Source organism: Tiliqua scincoides, chromosome 2 (genome assembly GCF_035046505.1).
Source record: "Tiliqua scincoides isolate rTilSci1 chromosome 2, rTilSci1.hap2, whole genome shotgun sequence".
NCBI lineage: Eukaryota > Metazoa > Chordata > Lepidosauria > Squamata > Scincidae > Tiliqua > Tiliqua scincoides.
In genome coordinates, this window is record NC_089822.1 from 130,347,042 (window position 1) to 130,372,481 (window position 25,440).

Sequence of the window (25,440 nt, forward strand, 5' to 3'; positions counted from 1 at the left end):
TCATTTCATCACAAGGAAACCAATCCTTATGATGTTTTTGAACTGTGTAAATCCAGACCATCGTATAATAGTGAGTTTCCTTGGCACAACTGCCATTGGAGTGGACCAAGAGCAGAGGAAGTTACTGTGTGGATGGCCCTGATCTGCACAGTGAGCTACTGTGCTAAATGGTGAACCTGGGAGGTGGGAAATTTGCCCACTTACCCACAACCTTATGACAAAGTAACCTCTGCAGTAGCAGAGGTCACTGTGATAATCTCTGTGGAACACTTTGTATTGTTGTTACCTTCCTGACCTACCTGTCCTTTTCCCAGGTTTACATAGCTCAACTTGCTGGAGAAATTGGGTGAGCACAGGGAATAGCCATTTGGGTAGGCTTCCAGTCAAAATCCCTTTCCCCCTACATGGGGCAGCAGCAAGGAATTCAGAGCATGGAGAGCAGAGCTGAGCAGGGCTGGCAGGCAGATGCCATGGGACATGGAGAAATCCATTCTGGGAGTCCCTGACATGTTTCCACTGATGCGTCCCACATCCCATGTGCTATCAGCAGCCCTGTGACTCTGCAGGGAAAGGGGGTGTGTGTAAGCGGGGCAGCAGCAAAGGGAATTATCCAGCCATGAAAATGCTGATTACAATATCCAGCGAAGCCAGTGGCATGTTTCTGGCTTGAACCAGCAGACTGAATCACTGGTACACCTCCCCAGTGAGGTACATTGTCGCTCACCAGCTTCTGAAGAAGGCCACAGAGGTCTGGGGCTTCTACCTCTGCTGGGAGGGAATCCATTCCAGTTGGCATTTGGTGGGCAGGGGGGAGGCTGATGGCCAGGCAGACCCCTGCTTGTATGACCCTAGATTGCTGCTGCTGCTTCCACTCAGAGTTGATTGTAGTTGGCTGTGGGCCAAATCCTATCCAACTTTCCAGCCCTGGTATAGCCATGCCAATGGGGTGTGTGCTGCATCCTGTGGTAGGAGGGTAGTTTTGGAGGCCTCCAGAAGGTAAGGGAATGTTTGTTCCCTAACCTCAGGCCTGCATTGCAGCTGCACCAGCGCTGGAAATTTGGATAGGATTGGGCCCTAAGTGGGTTATGAGCCAATGGTCCGACTCAGTATAAGGCAGCTTCAGAAGATCTAGGAATTAATTTGCTCATTTTACATGAAGGGTTCTCTGGAATCGATGAATGCCCCTGTTTGTTTTCTCATTCACAGCATCTACGTGGAGCAGGTTGGCCCCTATTGAAATGCGATGAGGCGGAGGCTGCAGGGCAACATTAAATGCTACTCTGAACCAAGTCTGCTTTTTCCTCCTTCCTAAAACAGTGGAAGATACATTTGTGTCTCCTGTGGCTTTGGAGCATGCTCCTTTTAGCCCACTGCTCTTTCCAGCCCACTCCTTATGTGTCATTTCCTGCTGTGTCACTACTGTTTTCGTCCTCAACTAATTGCATCCTCCAAGTGGCCGCCCCAACCTGCTGTTTCCTGCATTGCTCAAGCATGCCCTGCACTGTAACCATGGTTCTATGCGAAAAAGAAGGCAGTGGCTTGATCTGAGGGTAAAAACCTGGGTAGCTATGGAGTCAGCCTAAGGAGGCAGTTCAGACCAGGCCCAAATTGCCCCTATCCATCTTTGTGGCATAGAGACCTGGTTTGAGGACCATGCATTGTTTTTCCTCCTAACTGGTTCTGCATTCTGCTCCAGACTTAAAGGGATTTATCATCATCATTACTAAAAATGGATGACCAGTCCAGTAGCAAATTGGTGCCCACCACCATGGGGTGGATAGGGTCAATTTTCATTTTGTAGCGCTGAAGGCTAGGAGGGTGTGGTAATAATCAACCACACAGAAAGTCCCTGAGCTCTCAACTGGTGTGGCAAGTGGGGTGTTTATTTCCCTCAGCTTGTGAGATTGCTTGCATCAGTTATGGTGGCCCATGTGTGGCATCCTAGGACTTCAGGGCAACATTTGTCAGCCCTGGCAATTGTTTATCGTTGGTATCAAAACTGGAGTTTATAAGCTCTGCTCCAGCCCTGTCTTCAGAGCATGGCCAAGCAGAAGCCCCAGGTAAGACTCTGTGCCCATTTGTTCTGCCTACCCTATTACTCTCCAGTAGCCTCATCTTTTCTAGACACAGCTAGCATGAATGGGATTGAATGCTTTGGGTGTACACCAAACAATGTTTTACATGTACCCCATACATGTCAGTAATGTATATCCTACAGTGATGCTTCTCAGTCTTTTTTCTGCTGGGTACTGTGACCCACTTTGTCAGCCACAATGGCTATGTTGCACCCAGAATGTCTTACAGCTTCTGGGTAGCACCCCAGAATGCCTTGTAGCACCACAGCTGATACCAGCTGGCAACCCACCAAAAATCAAGTTGCGACCCATAGTTTGAGAACTGTTGTCCTACAGCTATGTGCATTAGGGAGCTAGGTCTGGCCATACATCTCCATCAGGTGTCTAGTGGAGGGCAAATCTAGGTTTAGATCTATATAATGTGTGAAACAGGCTTGAGCAGCTGCAGTAGTTGTGCTAACTTTGAAGAGGCTTCTGAAGTCTGGCCGAGCAATGGGGTTCTGGAACTTTTTGCAATCCTGACATCCTAGCAATCAGAGTCTTGACACACCGTGATGAGATGTGTTCTATGATCTTCATGTTAGGAAGGTGGGAACTAGTTTTCAACTCAGGTGCATGCATACCTGCTTCCTTCCCAGTCCATCTCATGCATCTGAGCATATAAGCCATTGGATCATATGGATAAGCCATATAAGGTGTAAATGAATATGGGAGGTGGTGGTGATTATGCCCTGTCCCTCCCTAAATTGTGTACATGGTGAACACAGGTCACAGGGAAGAGGGCTGCAATCGTGCAAATAATAATGCTTTGCATATGCAGTGACGTCACTATGCTTTGCATGACCCTGTGTGCATCACCCCCATGGTGGACCTCCTCCCATGCAGTGGGTGGGGCAAAGCTGCGAGCATTGGTCATGGTGATGGTTTTTTGGCTATACCTTTTGATAGAGATATTTCAGAGTGGCTTGTTTCATTGCACCCTGCACGAAATCACCGCAGGCACACACCTATAAGTCGAGGGCAGGTTTTGAGCCAACAATCATGGAACTTTCTATGACCCTCGGATAAGTCAGGGGTTAAACTTAGGGGGGTGTCTGACTAGTTTTGTCTGATTTTGCCCGAGGCCAGATCCTGAAAAATAACCCACCACTAATTGTTACCTAAGAACTGTAGTCTCTAATTTATTAAAAACATAGTAAAAGATCTTAAGATACATTTTTATTTATTTTTTTAATTCTGGTCTTCACCACCTTTCTGTAAACACTATCAGAGTAAGTGCACTGTAAACTACATACCAGTAAAACAGTGGTTCCCAACCTGGTATTCACGTACTCCCAGGGACACTCAACAGGACCTTTAGGGGTACTTGAAAAAGAATGGCAGAAAAAGGCAGACCGTGCTCCAGAATGCCTTGCAAGGCCAGAATGTTTTTGGTCATCAATTCATGTATGAACCAGTGATTGAAAACCAGCAGAGTAAAAAAGCTGAAACATAATATGGAAAGTGATCAATCAGCCAGAATTTCTCAGCACGTTTCTGGTGCAAAACAGTGCAAAGCCAGAGTCTTCTGTTCCTCAAACAGATAAAAAGAGAAAACACTGTGATGAATACACGAAGTCTGGGCTTTCGTAGAGAGGAGATGAGGGCTTGTATTATTACAAACATTTTGCTAATATGAAGGGTACAATTTATTATTGCCAAGGGATATGCAAGTGAAAATGGTTGGGAACCACTGCAGGAGATCCATGAATCAAAGACACCTTTAAGGTGTCTGGTGTGTTAAGCCAGAAGCTCTACATACAGCATATAACACATAACTAGGAGTGTGCAATTCAATTCACAGCAGAGAGATGAGATATTTGCAAGCCTTTTTACTCAGAAGTAGACCCACTGCTTTCCATGGGTGTTATTCTGAAGTCATGGTGCACTGAATTGTAGCCTGGGAAGGAAGGTCCCATCCTGGTGTTTGAAAAAACAGACCTGCTTTGCAAGCATTTGCCAAGCAGAACCAGAACCAGGCTGCAGCAGAAGGAAGGAGAATAAAAGGTTAACTTTGGCTGGAATGTCCTTGGAAAGTAATGATAGCAACTAAGGAGGTGCCTGCCTGAGCTGAGTAACAGCTCAACTGAGAAACTAAACTGTGCAGAGTTGAAAGGCTCTGCCCTCTGATTGACCAGGAGATAAGGCAAAGTGAGAATTGGAGCTTGATTACTTGGCAAAAATTTCACGTACTATACGTGAGTATCTACGGTACATATCGAATGACATAGCATGATGGTGTTGTTCAAAAAGTACCAAGATTTTAAAGATTTGGGTCAGTAGTGGTGTCACTCCCCCATGCGTGTCACCCAGTGTGGGCTGCACTGCCTATCGGCACCACTGGCATATGGAAGGTTCAAGTTTCAATCCCTGGTTTCCTCAGGAAGGGCTGGGAGAGATTATTAACTGAAACCGTGGAGGGCCATTGCTGTTCAGCATAGACAGCATAGTACTGATCTAAATGCACCTATGATTTAGGATAAGGCAGCTTCATATGTTCATTAGTAGTTCTATGTACACAGAACCGACATGCTAACTGGGACCCTTCCATTTTCAAGGATGCCGGGTCATGTGCACGGGAACCTATGTGCGTCTGGCCATCCGCACAGGATCCTTGAATGCACAAAGGTTGATGCCAGCAGAAGTGATTCCAATCATCTCCTCTCCGCGTCTTCAGTGCACATCTGAACAGGGCTAATATTAAGACTACCGTATGGGTGTGGCATTACTTACTGCACAAAGTCATGTGAGAATAGCAGCGTGGTATGGAAAGAACTGTGCCAGCTTTCTTTGTGTCTTGCTGCACTGAAGAATGAACAAATGCTCTGATGAAAGTGGTTATGCAGGTCTTGAATGGACTGGTGAATCAGAACACTTTTTTTTTTTTAGAGTTCTTAAATATAAGACAAGTTCAGTTCAGAAATATTTTTCGTAAGGCCACATGGAATTGATTCATGCATTGTGCTTTTTTTTTTTTTTTTACGCAGGAAGCACTTCTCTGTTGGAAAAAGCGTAAAACCTGTGAGAAGGCAGCTGTTTGTGGCAATTACATATTTTATTTCTAAGAAAGATGTTGACATCATTATCCCTGCAGACTCTCAAAGCTGCACACAGTTATAAAGCAAGACAAAATAATGAAACTCACCCTCAAATATTGTAATCCCAATATAAAGCAGAAACCAGAGCTGGGAATGGGACTAAATTAAAAAACAATGTTCTTTGCCTCCCAAAGGCTTTCCTAAATAAAATATTAGAATAAACTGACTGAAATTTGGGAGTGAACAGGCCATATGGGCTTCCTTTGGCAAGGAGTTTCAAAAGGAGGGTACCTCTACAAAGATGGCCATGGTATCTCAAAGCCATTGCCAAACCTCCAACAACAGAGGCACAGATGATCTTAAGGCACAAGGCAGAACGTGTAGAAAGAAGTGTTCCTTTGAGGACCTAGTCAAGAAACATGTCTCATATTCTGTTCGTGCAGTGTATACACTGAGAAGCCAATTGCAGCTTTCCCACATCTGTATAGGAGTCAAAGTATGTTCCTGTGTTTTCTGTGACTCATGATAAGTTGCAGGAGCCTCTCATGTTTTGTCCTACACGGAAACACATTATGCTTTACTTGTGTCTTTCTGGAGTGCTCTACTTACAACAAAATTGCCCCCTATTGGGAAGAGCCCCTAGACAGAGCACATGTTTTGCATGCAGAGGGTAGGTTCAATCCCCAGCTTTTCTAGTCAATGGGCCAGGTAGCTCACAATAGGACAGGCCTATACCTGAGACCCAAAATGTGTGTTGAGGTTTTTTTTCAGAATGAATGGAACTGGATACAAATGGGCTCCAGACTTGAGCCCTGCTATTCAGTTGCCTCCTTGTAGGAAGCCTTTCCAAAATCCACATGCAACATCATCTCAGGGCAGTATGGGTTTAAAAAAAAAAAAAAGCTGCTGAAAGGAGCCAGTTGTTTGGTGGAGCTCCTGTCCAGAGCAGTTGGTTACAAGGAAGAAATACTTGTCTCTTATTCTTTAAAAAAAAAAAAATCAACACAATTTAAAATTGCAATGTAATAGAAAAATATTTAATAAAACAACAAAGTAAATGAAGCTTGTTTTCCTACTGTCCACCTGGCGTCAATAGATAGACCAATGGTCTGATTTAGTGTAAGCCAACTTTGTATCTTTGTGCCTGGTACTCTGGCTCCTTGCCCTGTTGTTGCACAAAATTTTTCCTCCTTCCCATCACTTGTTTCCCTTTTCTCTGCTTCTGTCTTGATCCTGTTCTTCCAACTTGTATGACTGAAAACAGGATTTTCAGTCATTCCTCAGAGGCCCAAAACTGTACCAAGAAGGACATAATTTACCGTATTTTTCGCTCCGTAAGACGCACTTTCCCCCCAAAAAAGTGCGTCTTATGGAGCGAATACTGGGGGCAAGGTCCTCATTTGCACAGGCGCCAGAGGGGGAGGGCAGGCTTACTTTAAAAGTAAGTTTTCCTCCTCTAAAAACTAGGTGCGTCTTATGGTCAGGTGCGTCTTATGGAGCGAAAAATACGGTAATCACTGGAAGCCTACTTTCTTCCTGGCTATCTTCCTGGCCATCTTAGTGCCACCCAAAAGGACAATGTATCTGGGGCATGGGGGGGGGGTTTTCAAAACTTTTATGGTTCTTTTGTTCTAACTTTAGTTACAATTTGTCTCCTTTCATTTATATTATTATTATGATCAATAATGAAAAAAAAAACTTAATGACTGATAGGAACAGAAATATCTTTATAAGGAAAGCAAAAGTGTGAAGCAACTTCCACTAAGCTTCATGGGTGGCCAAAGATTTGAACTTGGGTCTCCACCATCTAAAAATGGTCCTTTTGCCCTCTGTATAATTTGCTTGACAAATGGGCGTAACCAGTCAATGACTTCTGCTATCTCTCCCCTGCCCTCTCCTCCCCTGTTGCTGCAATCTGAGCCATGTGAAGCTGATTGATCATATATCTGGAATGTGATGAGAGAACTAGTGGTGACCCCTGTGCTCCTGGTCCTCCAGCTAACAGGAATCTGCAGCAATTTCCTTGTCCAGGCATCTCTCCATAACACATCATTAATACTTCCTGCAAGTGGGTCTAAAATATTGATGTTAATTGCTCCTCTTGCTCTCCAGGCAGCACATTAAGCAGGTAGAACTAACAAACCACTCTTTTTAGAGGAAGGCGGCCTAATGGACTGTAGGCCCAATAGGCCCAAGAATGGTCAGTGTTACCCAGAATCTTCTTGGTGGACTTTGGGGGATGGCTTGTCCTGATTGGTCCAAGAAACTTCAGCAGTAGCTCTTCTATTCAGTAATCGGTTGGTAGCTTTTCTGAGGAATGATGTCTCCTTATTGAGGTCTAGGACATATGGGAGGGTGGCTATAGCTGATAAGCTCTCACTTGTTTTAATGAAGCTTCTGACAACCCATTTCTCTTTCTCCCAGGGGGAGCTGCTAAGCCCGTGTCGCTGTGACGGATCTGTTCGCTGCACCCACCAGCCCTGCCTGATTCGCTGGATCAGTGAGAGGGGCTCCTGGAGCTGTGAGCTGTGCTACTTCAAATACCAGGTCTTAGCCATTAGCACAAAGAATCCCTTGCAGGTAAGCATGACAGTGGCAAGAGTTCTCGTTGGCAAGCTACTTCTGCCTCGGCCAAAAGTGTCTGACAAAGTCTCGCACACCAGCCTACCAACAAGCCTAGCCAGCACTCCACCCTTTCCCTGATCTAATTTGCAGGGGCAGTGGGGTGGAGCAAGGCAAGTACAACCTTAGAATGTGCCCCACAAATTCCTGTGGCCTTGCAGAAGATCCTAGGGAACATTTGCCATTTGTGATTGCTGTGACACACCATTACTGCCCCTTCCCACATGTACATCCTTGCAGGCTTTCCCTGCCTCCAGTCTTGTTGATGACCCTGCCCAGAACTGGAGGGGTCCTTTACTATGATGTCAGATGTCACCCTTAGGGAGTCAGAATTTGTGTTTGGGCCATCAGTTGCTTGTTCACATTGATATACAAACAAGTCCACCTACTCAGCCACAAAACACAGATCACCACACGCTTAATGGGTCTCCATCCAGGTGGATTAAAGTGCACACATCAGCTTACTTGCCACCATATTGTGAAAGTCAAGCAGATGCACGTGTGCGCTTTAATACACTGGCGGACCTGTGCTTCCAGATTGGTGCTCACAGAGAAATATACCTTCAAGTCAGAGTATCTACCCATTTTTTGACCTAATTCGGTGACTTCTCCCCATCCATTTTTGGATGGTTAATTTCTCTCACAGCCCAGTCCTGAACTTCCCAGTGCCCACTGGAGCAGTGATGCCAAAGTAGCTACCACTGTATCCAGTGAGCACTGGGAAGTTCAGGAGTGGGCTGTGAGAAAAATTAACCATTTCTCCTCGGGTCTCCTCGGGGGAAGGTGACTTTTGTTCCCTTCCCCCGGGGAAAGCCCCAAGCCCCGCAGTGGGGCTTCTCAAGTCTGCATGGGCTATTTTGCCGGCATAGACTTGAGAGACTCTGTGTTGGGCCAGAAGGTTAGGATGCGGAAAAGCAGAGTTCCGCCAATCCCATCCTCCTTCCGCCCCAGTTTTTCCCCTCGCCCTCATTTCGCCGCTGCCCCCGCCCACCTAGAGGCTGCACCACTGCCAGTGATTACACTTACCCCCGCCAGCTGCCTGTCCTCTTCCTGCTGTTATTGGGCTAGGACTAGTAGGAGAAATGGAGGAGCCTCGGGGTGACCAGGAAGAGGCTGCAGGAGGCTCAGAAGGCTGCCTGCAGCCAATGAAACACAGCAGTTTCACTGCAAAAAGGTAAAGCAATATTTTTCAAAAAGGCATCCATGGTATCCGCAGATGACTGAAACTGTGGTTACCGAATCCGTGGATACCGGGGCACAACTGTATTCCCCTCAACCTCCTCCCACAAAATGTGAACCTGGCAAGTCACAGAACTTGCCAAATGGGAACACGCTGAGGGCCCAGTTCTAAAGTCGCATCACACATACTGTGCATTGGTCTCGTAAGGGTCTGTGCCCTCGATTAGGTCATCCCACCTTGGTGAGCCTCTATGCTGTTGACAGAAGCAACTCACTAGGTTTAACACACTGTTTTTCCCCTTTGTAGTGGCAGGCAATTTCCCTGACGGTGATCGAAAAGGTGCAAATTGCAGCCATCATCCTGGGTTCTCTCTTCCTCATCGCCAGCATTTCCTGGCTCATCTGGTCATCTCTCAGCCCCTCGGCCAAGTGGCAGCGGCAGGACCTGCTTTTCCAGATATGTTATGGCATGTACGGCTTCATGGACATTGTCTGCATAGGTAAGAGCTTTCTCTCCCTCCTTCCCTAAGCTCTAAATGGAAGAAACCCTCTTCTGACTCTTCCAGTTGTTGATGCAGGCAAAAGGCAGGTAATTTTTTATTCACTGTGCAATTTCCCTGTGGAACTCCAATGCAAAGGAATTTTATGATGCACTTCAGAAAAATTCTTAACCATTAGAGAAATCCAATTTTGCACTGTCCTCTCCTAGGTATAGTCCTCCTGAGAGCACAGTAACACACCTGGTTCCCAAAACTGGTGGGTTGCGATCCACCAGAGCAGGGGTGCCCAAACCCCGTGCCCTGGGGCCACTTCCGGCCTTCGAGCCCTCTCAATGCGGCCCTCAAGGAGCCCCCAGTCTCCAATGAGCCTCTGGCCCTCCGGAGATTTGTTGGAGCCTGCAGTGGCCAGACGCAACTGCTCTCAGCGTGAGGGCAACTGTTTGACCTTTCATGTGAGCTGTGGGAGGAGGGCTCCCTCCACTGCTTGCTGTTTCATGTCTGTGATGCAGTAGCGGCAGCAAAGGAAAGGCCAGCCTTGCTTTGTGCAAGGCCTTCATTCATTCATATAAGTTCATCTTTAATATATTCATTTATGTAAACTTATGTAAATTTATTCAAATTATAAATGTAAATTAATTCTTTTTTTTCTCCCCGGCCCCCAACATAGTGTCAGAGAGCTGATGTGGCCCTCCTGCCAAAAACTTTGGAGACCCCTGCACCAGAGGAACCAGAAAAGGGCTATTCCCCTTTAAGGGGAATGGCACATAAATTGGCAGCAATGTGATTGCTATGATTGCGTTGCTGCCGGGCAGGGAAGGGGTTTTTTCCACTTACCTGGGGGGGGGGGTGGTATGGCTCTCCGGAGGGTCTGGGAGCCTGCAACCCCCACTGCGGCCATCCCTACAGCTTCAAACTGCTGTTATAAATAAAAATAAACACTTCCTATTTTCTTCACAAAACCAGAAGTGGTTTTTTCCCATTTCAGAGAAGTTTGAAGCTGAAGGGAGGGCTATAGAAGGGGTTGTAAGCTCCCCAGATCCTCTGGAGAGCCATAGAGACCCCAAGTAAATGGAAAACCCCTTCCTTGCCCCTCAGCAACTCAATCATAGCAATCTTGTTGCTGCCTTCTCCCCCCACCCCAAGCAAAGACATACAGGGCTCCTAATGTCCGAGTAGTGAAATTGGCGAGGCTGTCTCAACTGAGGTTGAGAAAGGACTTCTCTGCGCGCCAGTTTTATTGCATCTATCCTGCTGTGGTTGCCCTGTGTTCTCCGAGTCATTTAAAAATAACTCTGCCAGTATTATTTAAATAATTGCAGAGTTACATGTGATTCTCAACTTAGATAAACACTCAGTTTTATATTGTGTGCAGCACACAGCTATTTTGGAAACTAAGCTTTTAAAAAACCATATAAAAAGTTCTTGTTCTTAAGGATGTGAAGATGGGGACTAATTACCAGTACCTGGTAAAATCCCAGAAGCTGGGACAGGAGGGGATTAATATAATTTCCAGTGCGATCAGATGGTTGGCCTCCAGTTCTTTGCATAGGCCACTCCTGTGACTAGAAAAAGCAAAATAAATCATACATAATGAACAAATGCATGCAAATATGCTTGTTTTGCCCAATTTGTGCAGGGTACAGAGTTTAGCTATTCTTAATACAGAATTTTTGCAGTCCTAAACTCCTCTTTGGAATTCAGTGCCAGCCCTCTAACACGTAGTCATAGAAAAGAAGGGAGCACTTGTGAACATGTTTAGAGCGCCTTGCTTTCACCCCAGAATAACTGTAGCCCATTGGGTATGGGTCTGAGATTAGGGATAACCACACTCAAGAGAGAAGACTTGGCTCCCTAGCTGAATTTAGCTTCCACACCTTTCAGTTTAGAAATAAAGCACTGCTGGTGTCATCTTTGGTTGTCCAAGGATCAGGATTAGTTCCACTGAGAATGGTTAGCTGCACATCAGCTTCACACTTACCCATATTCCAAGATTCTTGGCAGAGTTTTAGGAGAGTTCTTTAGAAGCAGAAGAGAGGGTGGGGGGAGACCCTGAACATTCCCAAGTGAGGCACACTGAAATAGAAAGATGTGTGTCTTCAGATTTGTATGGATAAATTGTCACACTGGAATTGGCTCGCAAAGCAGCCTAACCTACACAAACCATTTATTTAGGAGGTCTTGCAAGATGGTAGGCCCGTGTTATCACCTTGAGAATCCTGTCTTCCTTTTCCTAAAGTTTTTAGGCCTCGTGGCTGTAGAGATGAGTTTTGAAAATGCACTGGCAGGAATGCAGGAAGCTCTGAAACCGGGAGGCAAGAGGAGTCCGCTCTTGTTATATGGTTTCACTTTTTGCCATTCTTTGCTCATGTATGCCTGTCCCTCTCTCAAGGGCTGATAACTGGCTTTTGGTTTTAAAACAAGCGGTTAGAGAGTTTCTGGAGAGTGCAAAATAGCTGCGCGTCAGAGAAGTGATCCAAAAATTGTGTAAGTGATGCTTTCGTATGCAAATTAGCCAGAGGCCTGTGACTCACAAAATATTTCTGATGTGGCCTCTGAGCAAAACACATGGCTTGTCCTTGGAGGAAGGAGGAGCCGTCTGTCATAGCCTAGCTTTGTAGCCATCAGAACCTCCTCCCCTGCCCAGTCCTGCCCACTCCCGCCCACTACAAAACCTTCTGCTTCCATCTTCCCCCTCACTTCTGTTTCCCCCCTGCATGCCAAACAGTCCATTATGACATCATGCACAAGGGAGCCAATTACCACCCTTTAATCCTTGGCTGCTTTACATGCCGCCATTCCAATTCTTTTAAGCTAGCAAAATGCCCATCATTCCAACAGGAGGGGAACCGGTGGTGGTGGTGAAAAGAGGGTTTGACTATTGCAAGAATCTCTGGGTGGGGGCTACTGGGAATAGAGCCTGTCCCAAAGTGTCAGTGGAATGTCCAGGATTGTATTCACCACACAGCTTTCATAGTCTGGGCGTTACCATGAAGCTGCATCCAGTTGGTGATGCACCCATTCCCTGTATGGTCCCCTTCCACAGTCCCTGGCCATTTGGACCTGTTGTTGTTTCTGGGCAAAGACGTTAAGCCACACGGCACATTCACGTTCTTTAAAATGATAAGACCTTGGGAATTAATGAGACCTGATTGCTGACAGAAGAAAGTTTATGCTTGAACAGAACGGAGAACTGGAGACAACTGCTTACAACAGACTGTAGCATTGGGCTCAATATGGTCTAGCTGCCACAGTGCCATCAAAATCCGGATCTGCCTACCTAAATTTGGTCAAACCCATTTTGTAAGTTTTCCGAGCTCTTTAATCTGTGCCCTGGAAAAGATGAATCCTGTTAGCATGACTAACAGCTCATTCCGAATGGGCCACTGCACTAACAGAACTCACGTTTCAGTGCCACAGTGTGCCTTATGGCCGTCACAAAAGGTGATGCACCATACAGCTTGGCCTGGCTGCCACCAAAAGCAGCAAGCGGCCAGATCCACACTGCAGTGGCCTCTCAACAGGCCCCAGCACAGGTAGATCAACATAGCAGGGGATGGGTGGGCAGAACAGGCTTATCCGTGTTAGATATTGCTGTTGCTCTTTGATTATAAGTTATGGGAAACACAGCATGATGCCATTTGACCTTCCTCTGAAAGTCATCTATGGCCAGGGTTGGCATGAGGTTGCATTGGGCGCTGGGGCACCACTGAAGCAAAGAGCTCCCACCATCTACATGAAGCACACATGCAGTGGCAGCTCCCATTTTACTTCATTCCCCTGCCCCAAACATGTTTATTTTCCTGCCCACCAACTCAACAGTCTGGGCAGGTGAGCAGACAAGGACATCCCCATTTGGCCAGCAGGAAGAAGGTGAAAGAGGAAGCAGTAGCATGAGTTTCATGTTCATGCTCCCTCTGATTTCTCTTCCCTTTATGCCAGCTTGGAAAAAAGTCCCCTCTTGATTGGCCAACAGGAAGGGGAAGGAGGAGGAAGTGAGTGCACTTTCTCCACCCTCTCTTTCCCAACTGCCAATGGGACATGGGGACGTTCCTCCCAGCCAGTAGAAAGGCTGCCAACTGAGAGGAACACCCCTGTTGGCCAGCAAGGCGGAGAGGAAGGAGGAATTGTATTTGCTTCCTCTGCCCTTTATTCCTTGTCAACCAAGGAGCCTAGTGTCCAGTGCTAGGTCCTTCTAGACTCCCAGCACATACTCTGGTAGGTTTATCCGCTCGTGCCGCTGCATGGGACATGTGTCTGGGTAGGCTGCCATGCTGCCCTGAGAGCTGACCCACAGTTTGCTCCTTGAAATGACCTGCTTTGACTTTCTTTATCTTAGAAACTTTGACTTTCTTTATCTTATCTTTATCTTTCTTTATCTTATCTTTCTTTATCTTAGGTCTGGTCTTGGGCACACCCAAAGCCTGCTGTCCCTCTCCCTAGCAACTGGTATTCAGAGGCATGTTACCCCTGGACATGGAGGTTCTTCTGAGCCTTAGTGACTAGCCTGTGATAAATCTTTCAACCATGAATTTGTCTAACCCCCTTTTCAGTCCATCTAAGCAGCTGGCCGCCACCACATCCCTTGGCAGTAAATTCCATAAATTGATTATGCACTCTGTGAAGAGGTACTTCCTCTGTCTGTCGTGTATCTCTTGCCAGTCGGTTCTGTCAGATGACCCTGGCTCCTGGCATTGTGTGTGCGAAAGAGAAAAACAGATTTCTGCACACTTTCTCCACACCATGCATATTTTTTTAAGCCTCTGTCACAGGGGTGGCCAACCCACAGCATGCCATGTGCCACTTTTTATATAAAGCATCTTGAACATGCCACTCCACTTATTTTGGCCCTTTGCAGATCTGCTTGGGTGGTTTTGCTCGTCCATGTGATCTGCTGAGCCTCCACTCAGCTAACTTCACCTCGCCCCTGGGCTTGTAGCTCCCTTTCTGGGCTTTGTGCCAGGAATCAGGAGTAGTATCATGAGCTCGCGGCTGTGGAGTCCTGTGTCGGGCAGCGCAGCCATGACAGAAGACTTTGTGTGTGCCACTTAGGAAGTGTTTGTGTTCCACTCCTGGCATGTCTGCCGCAGGTTGGCCACCCCTGCGCTGTCATGTTCCTCTCTTGCCTTTTTTTCTGCACTAAAAAACCTGAGATGCTGTAGCCTTTCCTCCTAAAGAGGGTGCTCCAGTTCCCTTAATATTTGGGATATCCCAAATATATCCCTTTCTGTAATAATATCCCTTTCTGTATCCTTTAGCATCCCTCTGAGATGGGGGAATCACACCATAAATTAGTATGAGGGAATTATGAGATTGGCAGTTTTATGTTCAGTCTCTTTTCTAAGACTTCACTTGTTTCCCAGCTGGTGCACATCGAGTTGATGTTTCATTGCCTAATCCACCATGACCCCAAGATCTCTTTCCTGGCTAATCACCCCCCCCCCAGTTCAGATTCCATCTCTCTCTCTCTCTCTCTCTCTCTCTCTCTCTCTGTGTGTGTGTGTGTGTGTGTGTGTGTGTGTGTGTGTGTGTGTGTAAAGTTTGGATTTTTTTTGTCCCATCACTTTAGAGTTATAACTGAATCACCTTTGCCATTTTGTTTTCCGTTCATCAAGTTTGGAGTCATCCTTTCAAAACCCTTTACAACCTGCTGGAGTCTTCACCATCCTGACTAATTTGGCATCCTCTACAAATCTGGTGACCTCACTGCTCACCCCTAACTCCAGATCACTTATGAACAAGTTTGAACGTCTTGGTTCCAAAACAGGTCCTTGGGCAAAGCCACTTTTTACTTCCCTCTGTTTTTGAGAATTGATCATTTACTCCTACTCTCTGTGTCCTGCTTTTTAACCAGTTACTAATCCATCAGAGGACCTGACTGGTCCTCTGATACCATGACGACTAACTTTACTCAGGGTTTTGATAAAACACTTTGTCAAAAGCGTTTTGAAAGTCCAGGTATAGAATGTCTACCAGAACACCACTTTCCACCTGCTTGTTAATACTCTAAAACACGGGTGGGCAAACTTTCAACTTTAGGGATCCTGGACCTTTAACAATTGTATAGAAGGGAATTTCAGCAGGTGCAGCTTGTAATCTCACAAACGACAAGCTGCACCTGCTGAAATTCTCTCTCCTACACATTTGTTAAAGGTCCAAGATCCCTAAAGTTGAAAGTTTGCCCACCCCTGCTCTAAAAAAAAAAATGATTGTAGTCCAATCCTAACCGGCTTTCCAGCACTGATGCAGCTGTAATGGAGCCCTGAAGCCAGGGAACAATTTATACCTTGAAGAGGCCTCTGAGCAGGGATGGGAAATCAACTTGTAAAGACTTGAGTTGCAAAAACTTGAGTTTTTAAGAGTCATGGAAAACTCAAGTTGCGTGTGTCACTGACGGTTCCTGACTCAGGACTTCGGGGCTCTGACTCGGAAAAGAGTCATGATTCATATAAACTTGAGTCACAAAGACTCAGTGTTTTTGTGTCCACAATTCGGCTCATATATGTCTGTGCTTGCTTACTTTTTTTTTCCTGCTTCTGTGCTGCCCTGAAAGACTTTGTGGGCAATCCGGAAGTTGGCATTCGAACCAGCTTAAGCAGCAGACTTGGTGGGAAGAGGGTAGGTTGACTCCAGAAGGCAGGGGCTGGGGTGGGGGGGAGGAGGGAGGCAGGCTATACAAGGCTGGGGGGAGGAACCAGAAGAACTGCCAGGACACAGGAGGAAGCAGGCTCTCTTGTCCATCCTGGAAGGAACGGATGAATGGTTGCCCAAATGGATGGCCTGATTTTTTTCTCGGGTGACGGAGGGGAGAACGAGGAGCCCAATGGATGGGGGAGGGGGTTCTTGCAATAGGAAAAAAGTGCCTGGATAGCCCAAGGAGGTGGGCAGACCTGGGGGGAGGCATTTCCTTGCTATAGAAGAGGAGGAAGGAAGCCCCATTGACCGCAATAGGACTTCTGAGTAGAGCTGCAAAGAATTGAGTCATTAGCCTCCTGACATTTTTAGAGTCATTGGAGGAGAGGGGTGTGTCATGCCCCTCTCCTCCCATGGGGTCTGGCCTTGCTGGTGGCAAGTGGCCCACCTGCCTGGCTGCTTCCCCTCGTGCCACCACGTTCTTATAGTTGGAGGAGAGGGCTGCATCAGTCTCCTCCTCCCACAGGGTCTGGTTAGGGTTAGAGACCTTCCAGCCAGCTTACCAACACTTCAGCAGGTGTGGGTGAAGGGGGAATTGTTATGTAAGGTAGAACTGGGTGTCTCCTTGTGTTGCTGTTGCCACCACTCAACCAACTTGCTACCACCTTGTTGATCTGGGATCCATCCATCATCACGTCTGGTGAGGTCAACCTCACCTGCCTGTCTACTCACCCCCAGGCTGTCTATCCCGGGCCAATTCTTCACCTTCTCGGACTTGCTGGTTTCTTTCCTTATCTGTGGTAAACCTTGTATCTGGGCTTCTGTTACTGTGGATTTAAATTGACTTTAAATCAAAAGCATCTAAGGACCCAGTCCTATCCAGTTTTCCAGTGCCAGTGCTGCTGTGCCAATGGGGTATGCACTGCTTCCTATGTTGGGGGTGCAGTCACAGAAGCCTCCTCAAGGTATGGGAACATTTGTTCCCATTTCTTGGGGCTGCATTATGGCTGTACCGGTGCTGGAAAGTTGGATAGGATTGGGCCCTAAGATGATTACTGGGCTGGGGCTACGAAAAGGAAAGGCTACGGCGTTTGGACTTCTTCAGCCTAGAAAAGAGGCGCCTGAGGGGGGCATGATTGAGACATTCAAAATTATGCATGGGAAGGATAGAGAGATGCTCTTTAAACTCTCGCATAACACCAAAACCAGGGGACATCCATTAAAATTGAGTCTTGGGAGAGTTAGGATGGACAAAAGAAAATATTTCTTTACTCAGTGTGTGGTTGGTCTGTGGAACTCCTTGCCACAGGATGTGGTGATGGTGTCTGGCCTAGATGCCTTTAAAAAGGGATTGGACAAATTTGATGTGTATGTGCAACCTCCTGATTTTAAAAATGGACTATGTCAGAATGCCAGATGCAAGGGAGGACACCAGGATGCAGGTCTCTTGTTATCTGGTGTGCTCCCTGGGGCATTTGGTGGGCCGCTGTGAGATACAGGAAGCTGGACTAGATAGGCCTATGACCTGATCCAGTGGAACTATTCATATGTTCTTATGTTAAATAATCTCTAAGCACATTGGAGAGTTTTTGACCCTCTTTGATTCTCCCTTTCAATTTGCTTTTAACTGGTCTTCTCATTTTTGATAAATTTTCTCCTTTGGAAGTCAAATGTGACTTGGTTGGACTTACTTTGCAATTTTTCATTTAAATATATGGTGAATTTGATTGTAGTCACTTTCATGAGACACTCGGCTGTGTCTTGGTCACAGTTCCAAGTTGATTCAGTAACTTTTGTCTTGGGTGTCATCTAGGATTAGAGATTAAGTCTAGGGTTGCCTCTCCTCTATTCAGCTACATGACCAACTGTTTTTAAGGTGCTGTTGTGCAGTACATTTTCCTATAGGTATTTTAACAAATATATAATATCAGGTATGATCCAGCCCAAATCAGGCACTTTTAAGTCTCATTGATTACAATCAGAGAGCTAAGTACACACTTAAATCATTCCCATAGAAATCAATGGGTTTTATAAGTACTTAACTTTAGCTGGGCCATGGAACTATTATGATTGATTCCCTTTAGATGAAATATTAACTGTGCCACCTTTCACCTTCAGCTTGTCTGACAAACGGTTGGCATTCAGATTCATCCTCATTGCCCTTTTATTAGTAAGGTATTTCTAATTTAAAAGACATTGGACCAAACTTTATACCTGTTGCATGCTTGGGGCATGTGTGGTAAATACCATGGAAGTGAGCAGGGAGCACCTTCCTTATGATTCAAACATGACCACGGTAGGCAAGGGGCTTTAATCCTTTGACCTCACGATGGTCCTGATCCAAATCAGGCTCTTTGCCCCAGGAGTGAAGCACCTATTGGCTTCACTCCTGGGGCAATGGAAGCTTTTCTCCTTGGTCAAATATTACCTGCTGTGCAGAATCTGGTAAAGTCCCCAGTCCCCCTTGCCATGGTCCTGATCTTGATCAGGGATTCTGTATGTTCTCTTGTGTCTGTAAAATCAAGCAGGCAGGTTGTATCATCTGCTTTGGCCCTTGAGATCATTTTGCGGTTTTAACTGGAGACATCGTTTCTTCCAATTGCAGAGAGTCAGAGCAGAGCATGAGAGGAAACCAGCTGGCAATAGCTTGTTGGTTGAGCAAGTCCTATGAGCTGCAGAAGTATTTAAATTTGGTAAGGGTCAGCAAGGGCCAGTGAGCTCATTAACCTGTAACTCTAGAGCTGGAACCGAGCCCATCTGTATGCTATAGGTGGCCTGGAAGCCAAGGCCACTGGTTCATATGCCATGAACCTGGATAGCTGTGCTAAGTCACCATCCTTTAGCCATGTGTTTAATCTATTGGATGAGTAGTTGATCCTGTCACTGTGGTATGTCCTGGTAAGGGGATTGCCAGTGGCTTCCATGTCACATGCCTATTGACAATGGCCCCATGCAGAATAGGAGGGTTAGATGGCATCATCAGGGCTTGGTATGCCCTGTGGCTTCTTTTGTCCATGGGTGTCGAGACGGATGGCTTTTCTTTATCTCGCATGCTATGCATCCTCAGTTGCAGAAGAAGCCTGTTTTAATTGGAAGCCAATGACATTCACTAAAGAGATTGAGCCCTGTTTTGTGGCACTGATGAATGAACTCTGGTGAGGCAGAATGATAACAGCCAGGCCCTTGTGAGAAGGGAATAGTGTGCTGTCATTGGGAAATGAATGAATGACTTTTCCATTTCCCATTGATTCAACGGGGACACATGTGGCATGGTAATGACCCACGTTAGGAGCTCGATTGATTGTCACTGGGTATCAACCGGTCCAGAGAGTATATTTATAACTCACTGATGGAGTTTGAGTACATGGAGAGGGTTGGGAGGAGAGTGGAATTTAGAGAGCTTGCCTAATATTTTTTATTTATAGTTTTACACAGAAACATACTAATTCACGCAAATAACAAAACAAAAAAGTATTACCCCAATACAGAGAATAAACACTATTTATACATATGTTCTTAGCTTTGTATATGTTCATATAGATAGAGCACAGGTCTACTCAGAAGTAAGTCCTATTTTGTTCAGTGGGGCTTACTCTCAGGAAAGTGTGTTTAGGATTGCAGCCATAGTTCTTGGATTGTATGCAAAGGTTTAATATACAGTTCTTCTCCAACCTCTGATGCTCGAAACATTCTCATTGCACATCTAGCGGCCCAATCATAATGGGTCTCAGCGGTCAGTCAGTGCCAGTTGTAAAAGGTGCTCCAGCAGTGCGCAAACTCACGCTCTGCTGGAGCGCCAGCAGGAAGGCCAGACCCTTCCCTCATGCTCTGGAGCAACCAGAAGAATAGGTCTGGGCTGTAGATCTCTGTAATTTTTACAGTGTCATTGACTTCTTCATATGTATAGTGCCCCAAGACCAATTTAGCAAGTTTTCAATTGGAGGCATGTCAGCTAATTTTCATTTTCTTTCAATATTTAATCTTGCTGTTAGAAATATGTTTTCTGCCAGATTTGTAAGCATGACATTAATTTAACTTGTCCAAGAAAGAGATCAATGTGGAGAGAGATAATATTCTAGCGTCTTAGAAATAATTATATTTACTTCTACTCAAATGTGTTCTGGTCTTTCGCACTGCCACCAAGCAGGTTTCAGATCTGATACATCATAATCATAGTGCCAACATTTCCCAGATCTTTGTTTATACCCATTCAGTCTGAATGGCATTAAAGAAGACCTGTCTAACTTAGGGTGCAATCCAAAGGTGCTTTTGGGCTGGCGCAAGTCCCTTGCACAAGCCCAACATTGTCACGAAAATGCCATAAAACACTTTTGCGCCAACATATGGGGAGATAGGCTGGCGTACGAGTGTGCGCCAGCCTCTCCGCACCAATGTAGGGCCTGGGGACAGGTGAATTGCATTGGCCAAGCTCAGCTGGCACAGAGGTCGGGGGGGGGCATGGGAAGGCGGTGGGAGGGAGGATGGGCAGCGGGTGTTCCCGAGGGCGGGCAGGTGGGTGTGGAGTGAGAGGCTGGATAGTTATGCTGGATCCTAAACCTGTTCCCGGGCAGCCCAGTTCAGTCCTGGACTGCTCAGATTTGCGCCACCTCCTGATGTGGTGCAAATCCGAGTAGCCCTATTGGGACTGTTTTGGCTCTCCCGGGGGTAAGGGGGAAAGTTTCCTCTTGCCCCTGACTGAGCCTCTGGCTATCTGATACTTGCGCTGGATACAGCACAGGCCCGCTGAATTGCGTGTTCCAGTGCAAGCTAGAATTGGACTGCCCAAACGTTGACATGTTTTTATAATCCATTTATGCATTCTCATAGAGCCAGAGGAAAAAAGTGTCATTTTCACATGGAATAGGGCATTACTATCATTATTCTTTATATAACACTATAAGTATGTACACTGTGCATTGCACCATCATATAAGCAAAAGACAAATCCCAGCCTCCAAGGAATTTACAGTCTAGATCAGGGGTGTCAAACATAAGGCCCGGGAGCCAGATGCGGCCCGCGGAAGCTTTTTATCCGGCCTCAGGATCTCAGCTGCTGAGCAGTGCTGAGATGTTCATGCTGTAAGGGTAGCCCACATGAAAATTGGGCTCGCCCATATCTTGAAATATGATCAAGATTTGTGTGTTTTCTCTTCTGTCATTTGCAGCTAATGAGTTCCTAAGTGAGAGAAAGTGCTTATTTTTGGTTATGACCTGTTCAATGACATCACTTCCTGCCTAATGACGTCACTTTTGGTCCTCAGCAGGCATCATGAATGCTGTTCAGCCCTCGGTATGAAACGGGTTTGACACCCCTGGTCTAGATTTTCAATATGGGAGACACAAGGGTAACCAGTGCTGGGTATACTTAAAGTTACATGTTCTTGGGCTTGATTTCCATTAGTTTTATGGATGCCAGACAAAAATGGATTCTTGTCCTAGATAACTATTCCATAAAAAATGAAAGCTGATTGTAGGGAGTGAGGATAGGAAGTATCATGGGTTGGACAGAAAGGATACAATCGAAATTCTGCTTAAAAGAACGCCATATCTGATGCCCAGAAAGCACCAAATTCTGTGCTCATAATTAAAGTATACCAATCCTTATAGTGTATGCAGAAGTGCCTGTTTTGCATTGAGAATGTGCAATAGGTATGGCTTACTTTGAGCCTAATACTTGGATTCTTCCATGATTAGGCATATGCAGTATGAAGTCAGGAGGTGAGAAATAATTGTGCCTGGAGCATAGAAGTAGTAATAACAAGAGGCCATGCAAAAGAGAAACATGAGGAATCCGTCTTCTATCTAAGGCAGAGGATACTTCTTTCAGGAGTCCCTTCATCATGAGAACTTGAAACAGAAATAATTCCTTCAGCACCAGGGTTTACCAGGTTGCCCAGCTACTTGCATCTTGTTTTGAATTTCTTCCCTGGCTTATTTTAATGGATTACATTCTCCAGTCTAAGGCTGTCCAGTAAACTTTGAATGAATTTGCTAAGTACACCATGTGGGTGATGTGCCCTACATTATTATAAGACATGGAAAGAAGCAGAGGCATTGCATTGATGAAGTCCGTTTCCAAAGCTTTCTTCCTTTTGCAGTTGCACAATCTGATTCTGTTCATGTGGCTTCTAAACCCGCAGCCCTTTTGCTCACTCGTGCTCATCTCTCCTGGCTTCTCTCCACAGGTCTGATTATCCACGAGGGCTCTTCGGTGTATCGAATATTCAAGCGTTGGCAGGCAGTGAACCAGCAGTGGAAGGTGCTGAACTATGACAAGGCCAAGGACCTGGGGGAGCCGGTTGGTGGGAGCACAAAGCCCGGGGGGCGGAATTCACGGACGAATCCCTCCTCAGGGAGTGAGAGGACCTCCCAGCGGGGCCAGCGGGTTAGGACTATTTTGAACCATCACTGTGGCTATACAATTCTTCACATTCTCAGCCACCTGCGGCCTAATGAACATCGTGGGGGCTCCAGTTCCAGCCGTGAAGTTGTCATGCGGGTGACAACTGTATAACAGCCGCCTCTGGAGCCTTTGCCAGAGGGAGAGGCTCCACAGTTCCCCTGGAAGGAAGAAGCCGATGCCTTCACTTCCGCACAGGCTCCATTTTGAGCCCCAACGGGATGGGCCACACGCTGTATACTGTCCGAAGCAGAAGGTCCTTGGTTCTGTGGCTTGGCCGCAGACCCCACCTGCCTCTTCCTCCTTGCGTGTGGGGAGTGCCTCAACTTGGTTGCACCTTCCTACCCTCCCATCAATGTGAATTTTTTTCCTCTCCAGGCCTGTGGTGAAAGGAGAGACCCCTCCTCCGAGCTTCGCTTGTAAGACTTAAACCTCTTTGGAAGTGCGGTGGGGTTTTATTTATTTAATTTTTTAAAACAATCCCTGCCTGGTTCCTTCTTGACGAGTCTTGGCGCCAACCAATCCAGAAATTTGAAAACATTTTTACCTCATCTTTCAAAGGAAATCCTGCCAGAAGACCCATATCTTTCCACCCCATCCTATTTAGTCTCTCTACCCAGGAGACACCAACCAGAGAAGTTCTGAACTTTTACCCATCCCCCCCTCAAAATAATGGTGCAATAAACATGTTTCTTAAAGCAAAATGGCATCTCGCAATAAGATACCTGTACATTTCATCTTTAATTTAATGCATGAAAATCTGTTTTCTCTTCTTCCTCTCCTTCCTTTCTCCCTTTTTCCTTCTCTCCAGCTGTGGGAGGATAAAGAAACATTTATATACAAATAGGTGCTCTCTTTCCTTTGGATGTTTGTGCAATACTCATCCAGTGGGTATGTGGAATGTAGTGATTCCAGACAGGGAGGCTGGGCAGAGATTTAGGGCATGTCCTAGAAGGAGACTGAAGTCTTACACATGCAAACATTTAATTCTGGTTGTCTTTACATTGGTTTTAAGAATGCAATCAACTCATTCATAGACTGACCCTATGCTTGTTTACTTGAAAACAAAACCCATCAAGTTCAATAGGGCTTATTCCTAAGGAGGTGTACATAAGATTGCAGCTTTAACCTGCACAAAACATTAGCTCTCATCTCTTTCTTGTCTTACTGCATTAAGAGTAGAGGTTTTCAGCAGCTTGAAATGATTCATGGTAAGAATTTGTGAAGACTTCCAAGCGCACTTCAAGATTGGGGGTTTCTAGCTGTACATACAGGATTATTCCATGGGTTCATTTTGCAAAGAGAATCAAGTGTGGAACTTGGCACTTAGGAATTTCAGCTTTTGATTTAAAAAAGAAGTTTCTAGCCCTTATGATTATGCAGATAAATTTTACTACCTTGATTGTTTAGAAACCAAACAGATCTCTAGAGAGGCCTGTAGTTGTCAGTAGGCTTTGGTGCTCTACATAGCTCTGTGTTTCTGTGTTCTTCCTACTATGGTTTTGGTGATTAGCCTCTGCCATTCCTTCTATACCCAAATACCCACTATCCTTTGCCTTTTACCACCTTCCTTTGTAGGTCTCACCTCTGCAACTATCAAAAAGGGGCAATCCTAAAAGTTCAGAATGAACACATGGTGCAATCCTCCTAGCACAGTACCACTTTAGAGTACAGATGGGAGGACTGCATCATGGAATGCACCTCCACACCAAAATTCCCTGTCAGTGGAAAGCTGACATATTAGGAAGAAGGATTCTAGACTGATTTTCACCCTGGGCTAAGGGAATTTTTTTACACATTTCAACCTCGCATTCTGAAGTTATACAGTCCCCTAAGGGCTCTACCATTTTGATTGTGCAAATGGCCCTGAATTCTCCAACCTCTCAAGACTTAACTCAGGAGCAGCTTATGCAATGTGAATGCACATACAAATGCGTATAATTTGTAGAATTATTTTTGAGCATGCAATTTCAGGTGCATGGCAAATATTTGCACTTTTTAAAAGCAGGTGCACACATCTAGCCCTGTCTGTGTGCATAGAGGACCATTCACCACTAGGATCCAAATTGTGCAACTATAATTCATTTATGCAAATACTGTTATTATGTCATCAGGATGGTACTATTTCTGTTGGCTGTCAAAGCATGTGAATTCCCCCTTTTTTTTTTTTATAAATACAAACTAATAGACTGTGGATGGTCAACACAACTGAAACACTGGAGGAGCAGGAACAAGCCTATACTGTAAACATGGCCTCTGGGCCACATACCTACTTGCAGTCTGAAAACATGTAGGAAAACAGCCACAAACTGGCCTAAGGTAGACCAGATAGATCTTTGCAGTTCTATCTATTTTAGTTTGAAAATGAGTGGATGTGAATCTAATCTGAATCTCACTTAGCTGTCAGGATAGCCTTCCATATTTTGTGCTCAGATGTGAAAAACCAAATGGGAAACAAATTACCGTAGATACTCGTCTATAAGGTGAAAAATTTCTTCCCAGAAAAGCAGCCTGAATCATTGCCCCGCCTTATCTCCGGGGCAAGCAAGCAGCGAGGGTGGGGGGGAGGCAAGTGAGCCAGCCAATCACTATTGTGGGAGGGAGGGAGGGAACAAGTGATCTTCTGCTGAGAGGAGGCTGGCTGTGCAGGCTAGAGCATTCCAAGCTGCCTGCGGGTGTGCTCCACATTCTCCTTCAGGCTATTGCCCAGCTACAGAAGCTCCAAGCACAGGGCAGGGCAATTGCCACCACAGCCATCAGCAGCCTCCCTTGCTCAGCACCAGCGACCAAGGAGGCATCTCTGGAGCAGCACCCAAGACAGAACAGGAGACAATGTTGTGTGTGTGGGAGGGGGCGTCTGAGCGAGGGAGAAGCAGTCATTTGAAAGAGCTGAGTCCATCTCCTCTTTCCTTTTTGTTCCCCCTTCCCCTCTTCCTACTGTATTTAAACTTCAAGCAC

General features: G+C 45.9%; 1 protein-coding gene across 1 annotated transcript in view; it reads left to right on the plus strand.

Moving 5' to 3' along the window:
- The window catches only part of MARCHF9 (membrane associated ring-CH-type finger 9), a 43,133-nt gene extending 20,537 nt beyond the window's left edge, over positions 1–22,596 (plus strand). Inside the window, exons 2-4 of the mRNA XM_066617706.1 lie at positions 7,577–7,732; positions 9,261–9,453; positions 22,268–22,596. Coding sequence (XP_066473803.1) covers positions 7,577–7,732; positions 9,261–9,453; positions 22,268–22,596 — 678 coding nt within the window. The remainder of the gene's footprint in view (positions 1–7,576; positions 7,733–9,260; positions 9,454–22,267) is intronic.
- The last annotated feature ends 2,844 nt before the right edge of the window (positions 22,597–25,440 follow it).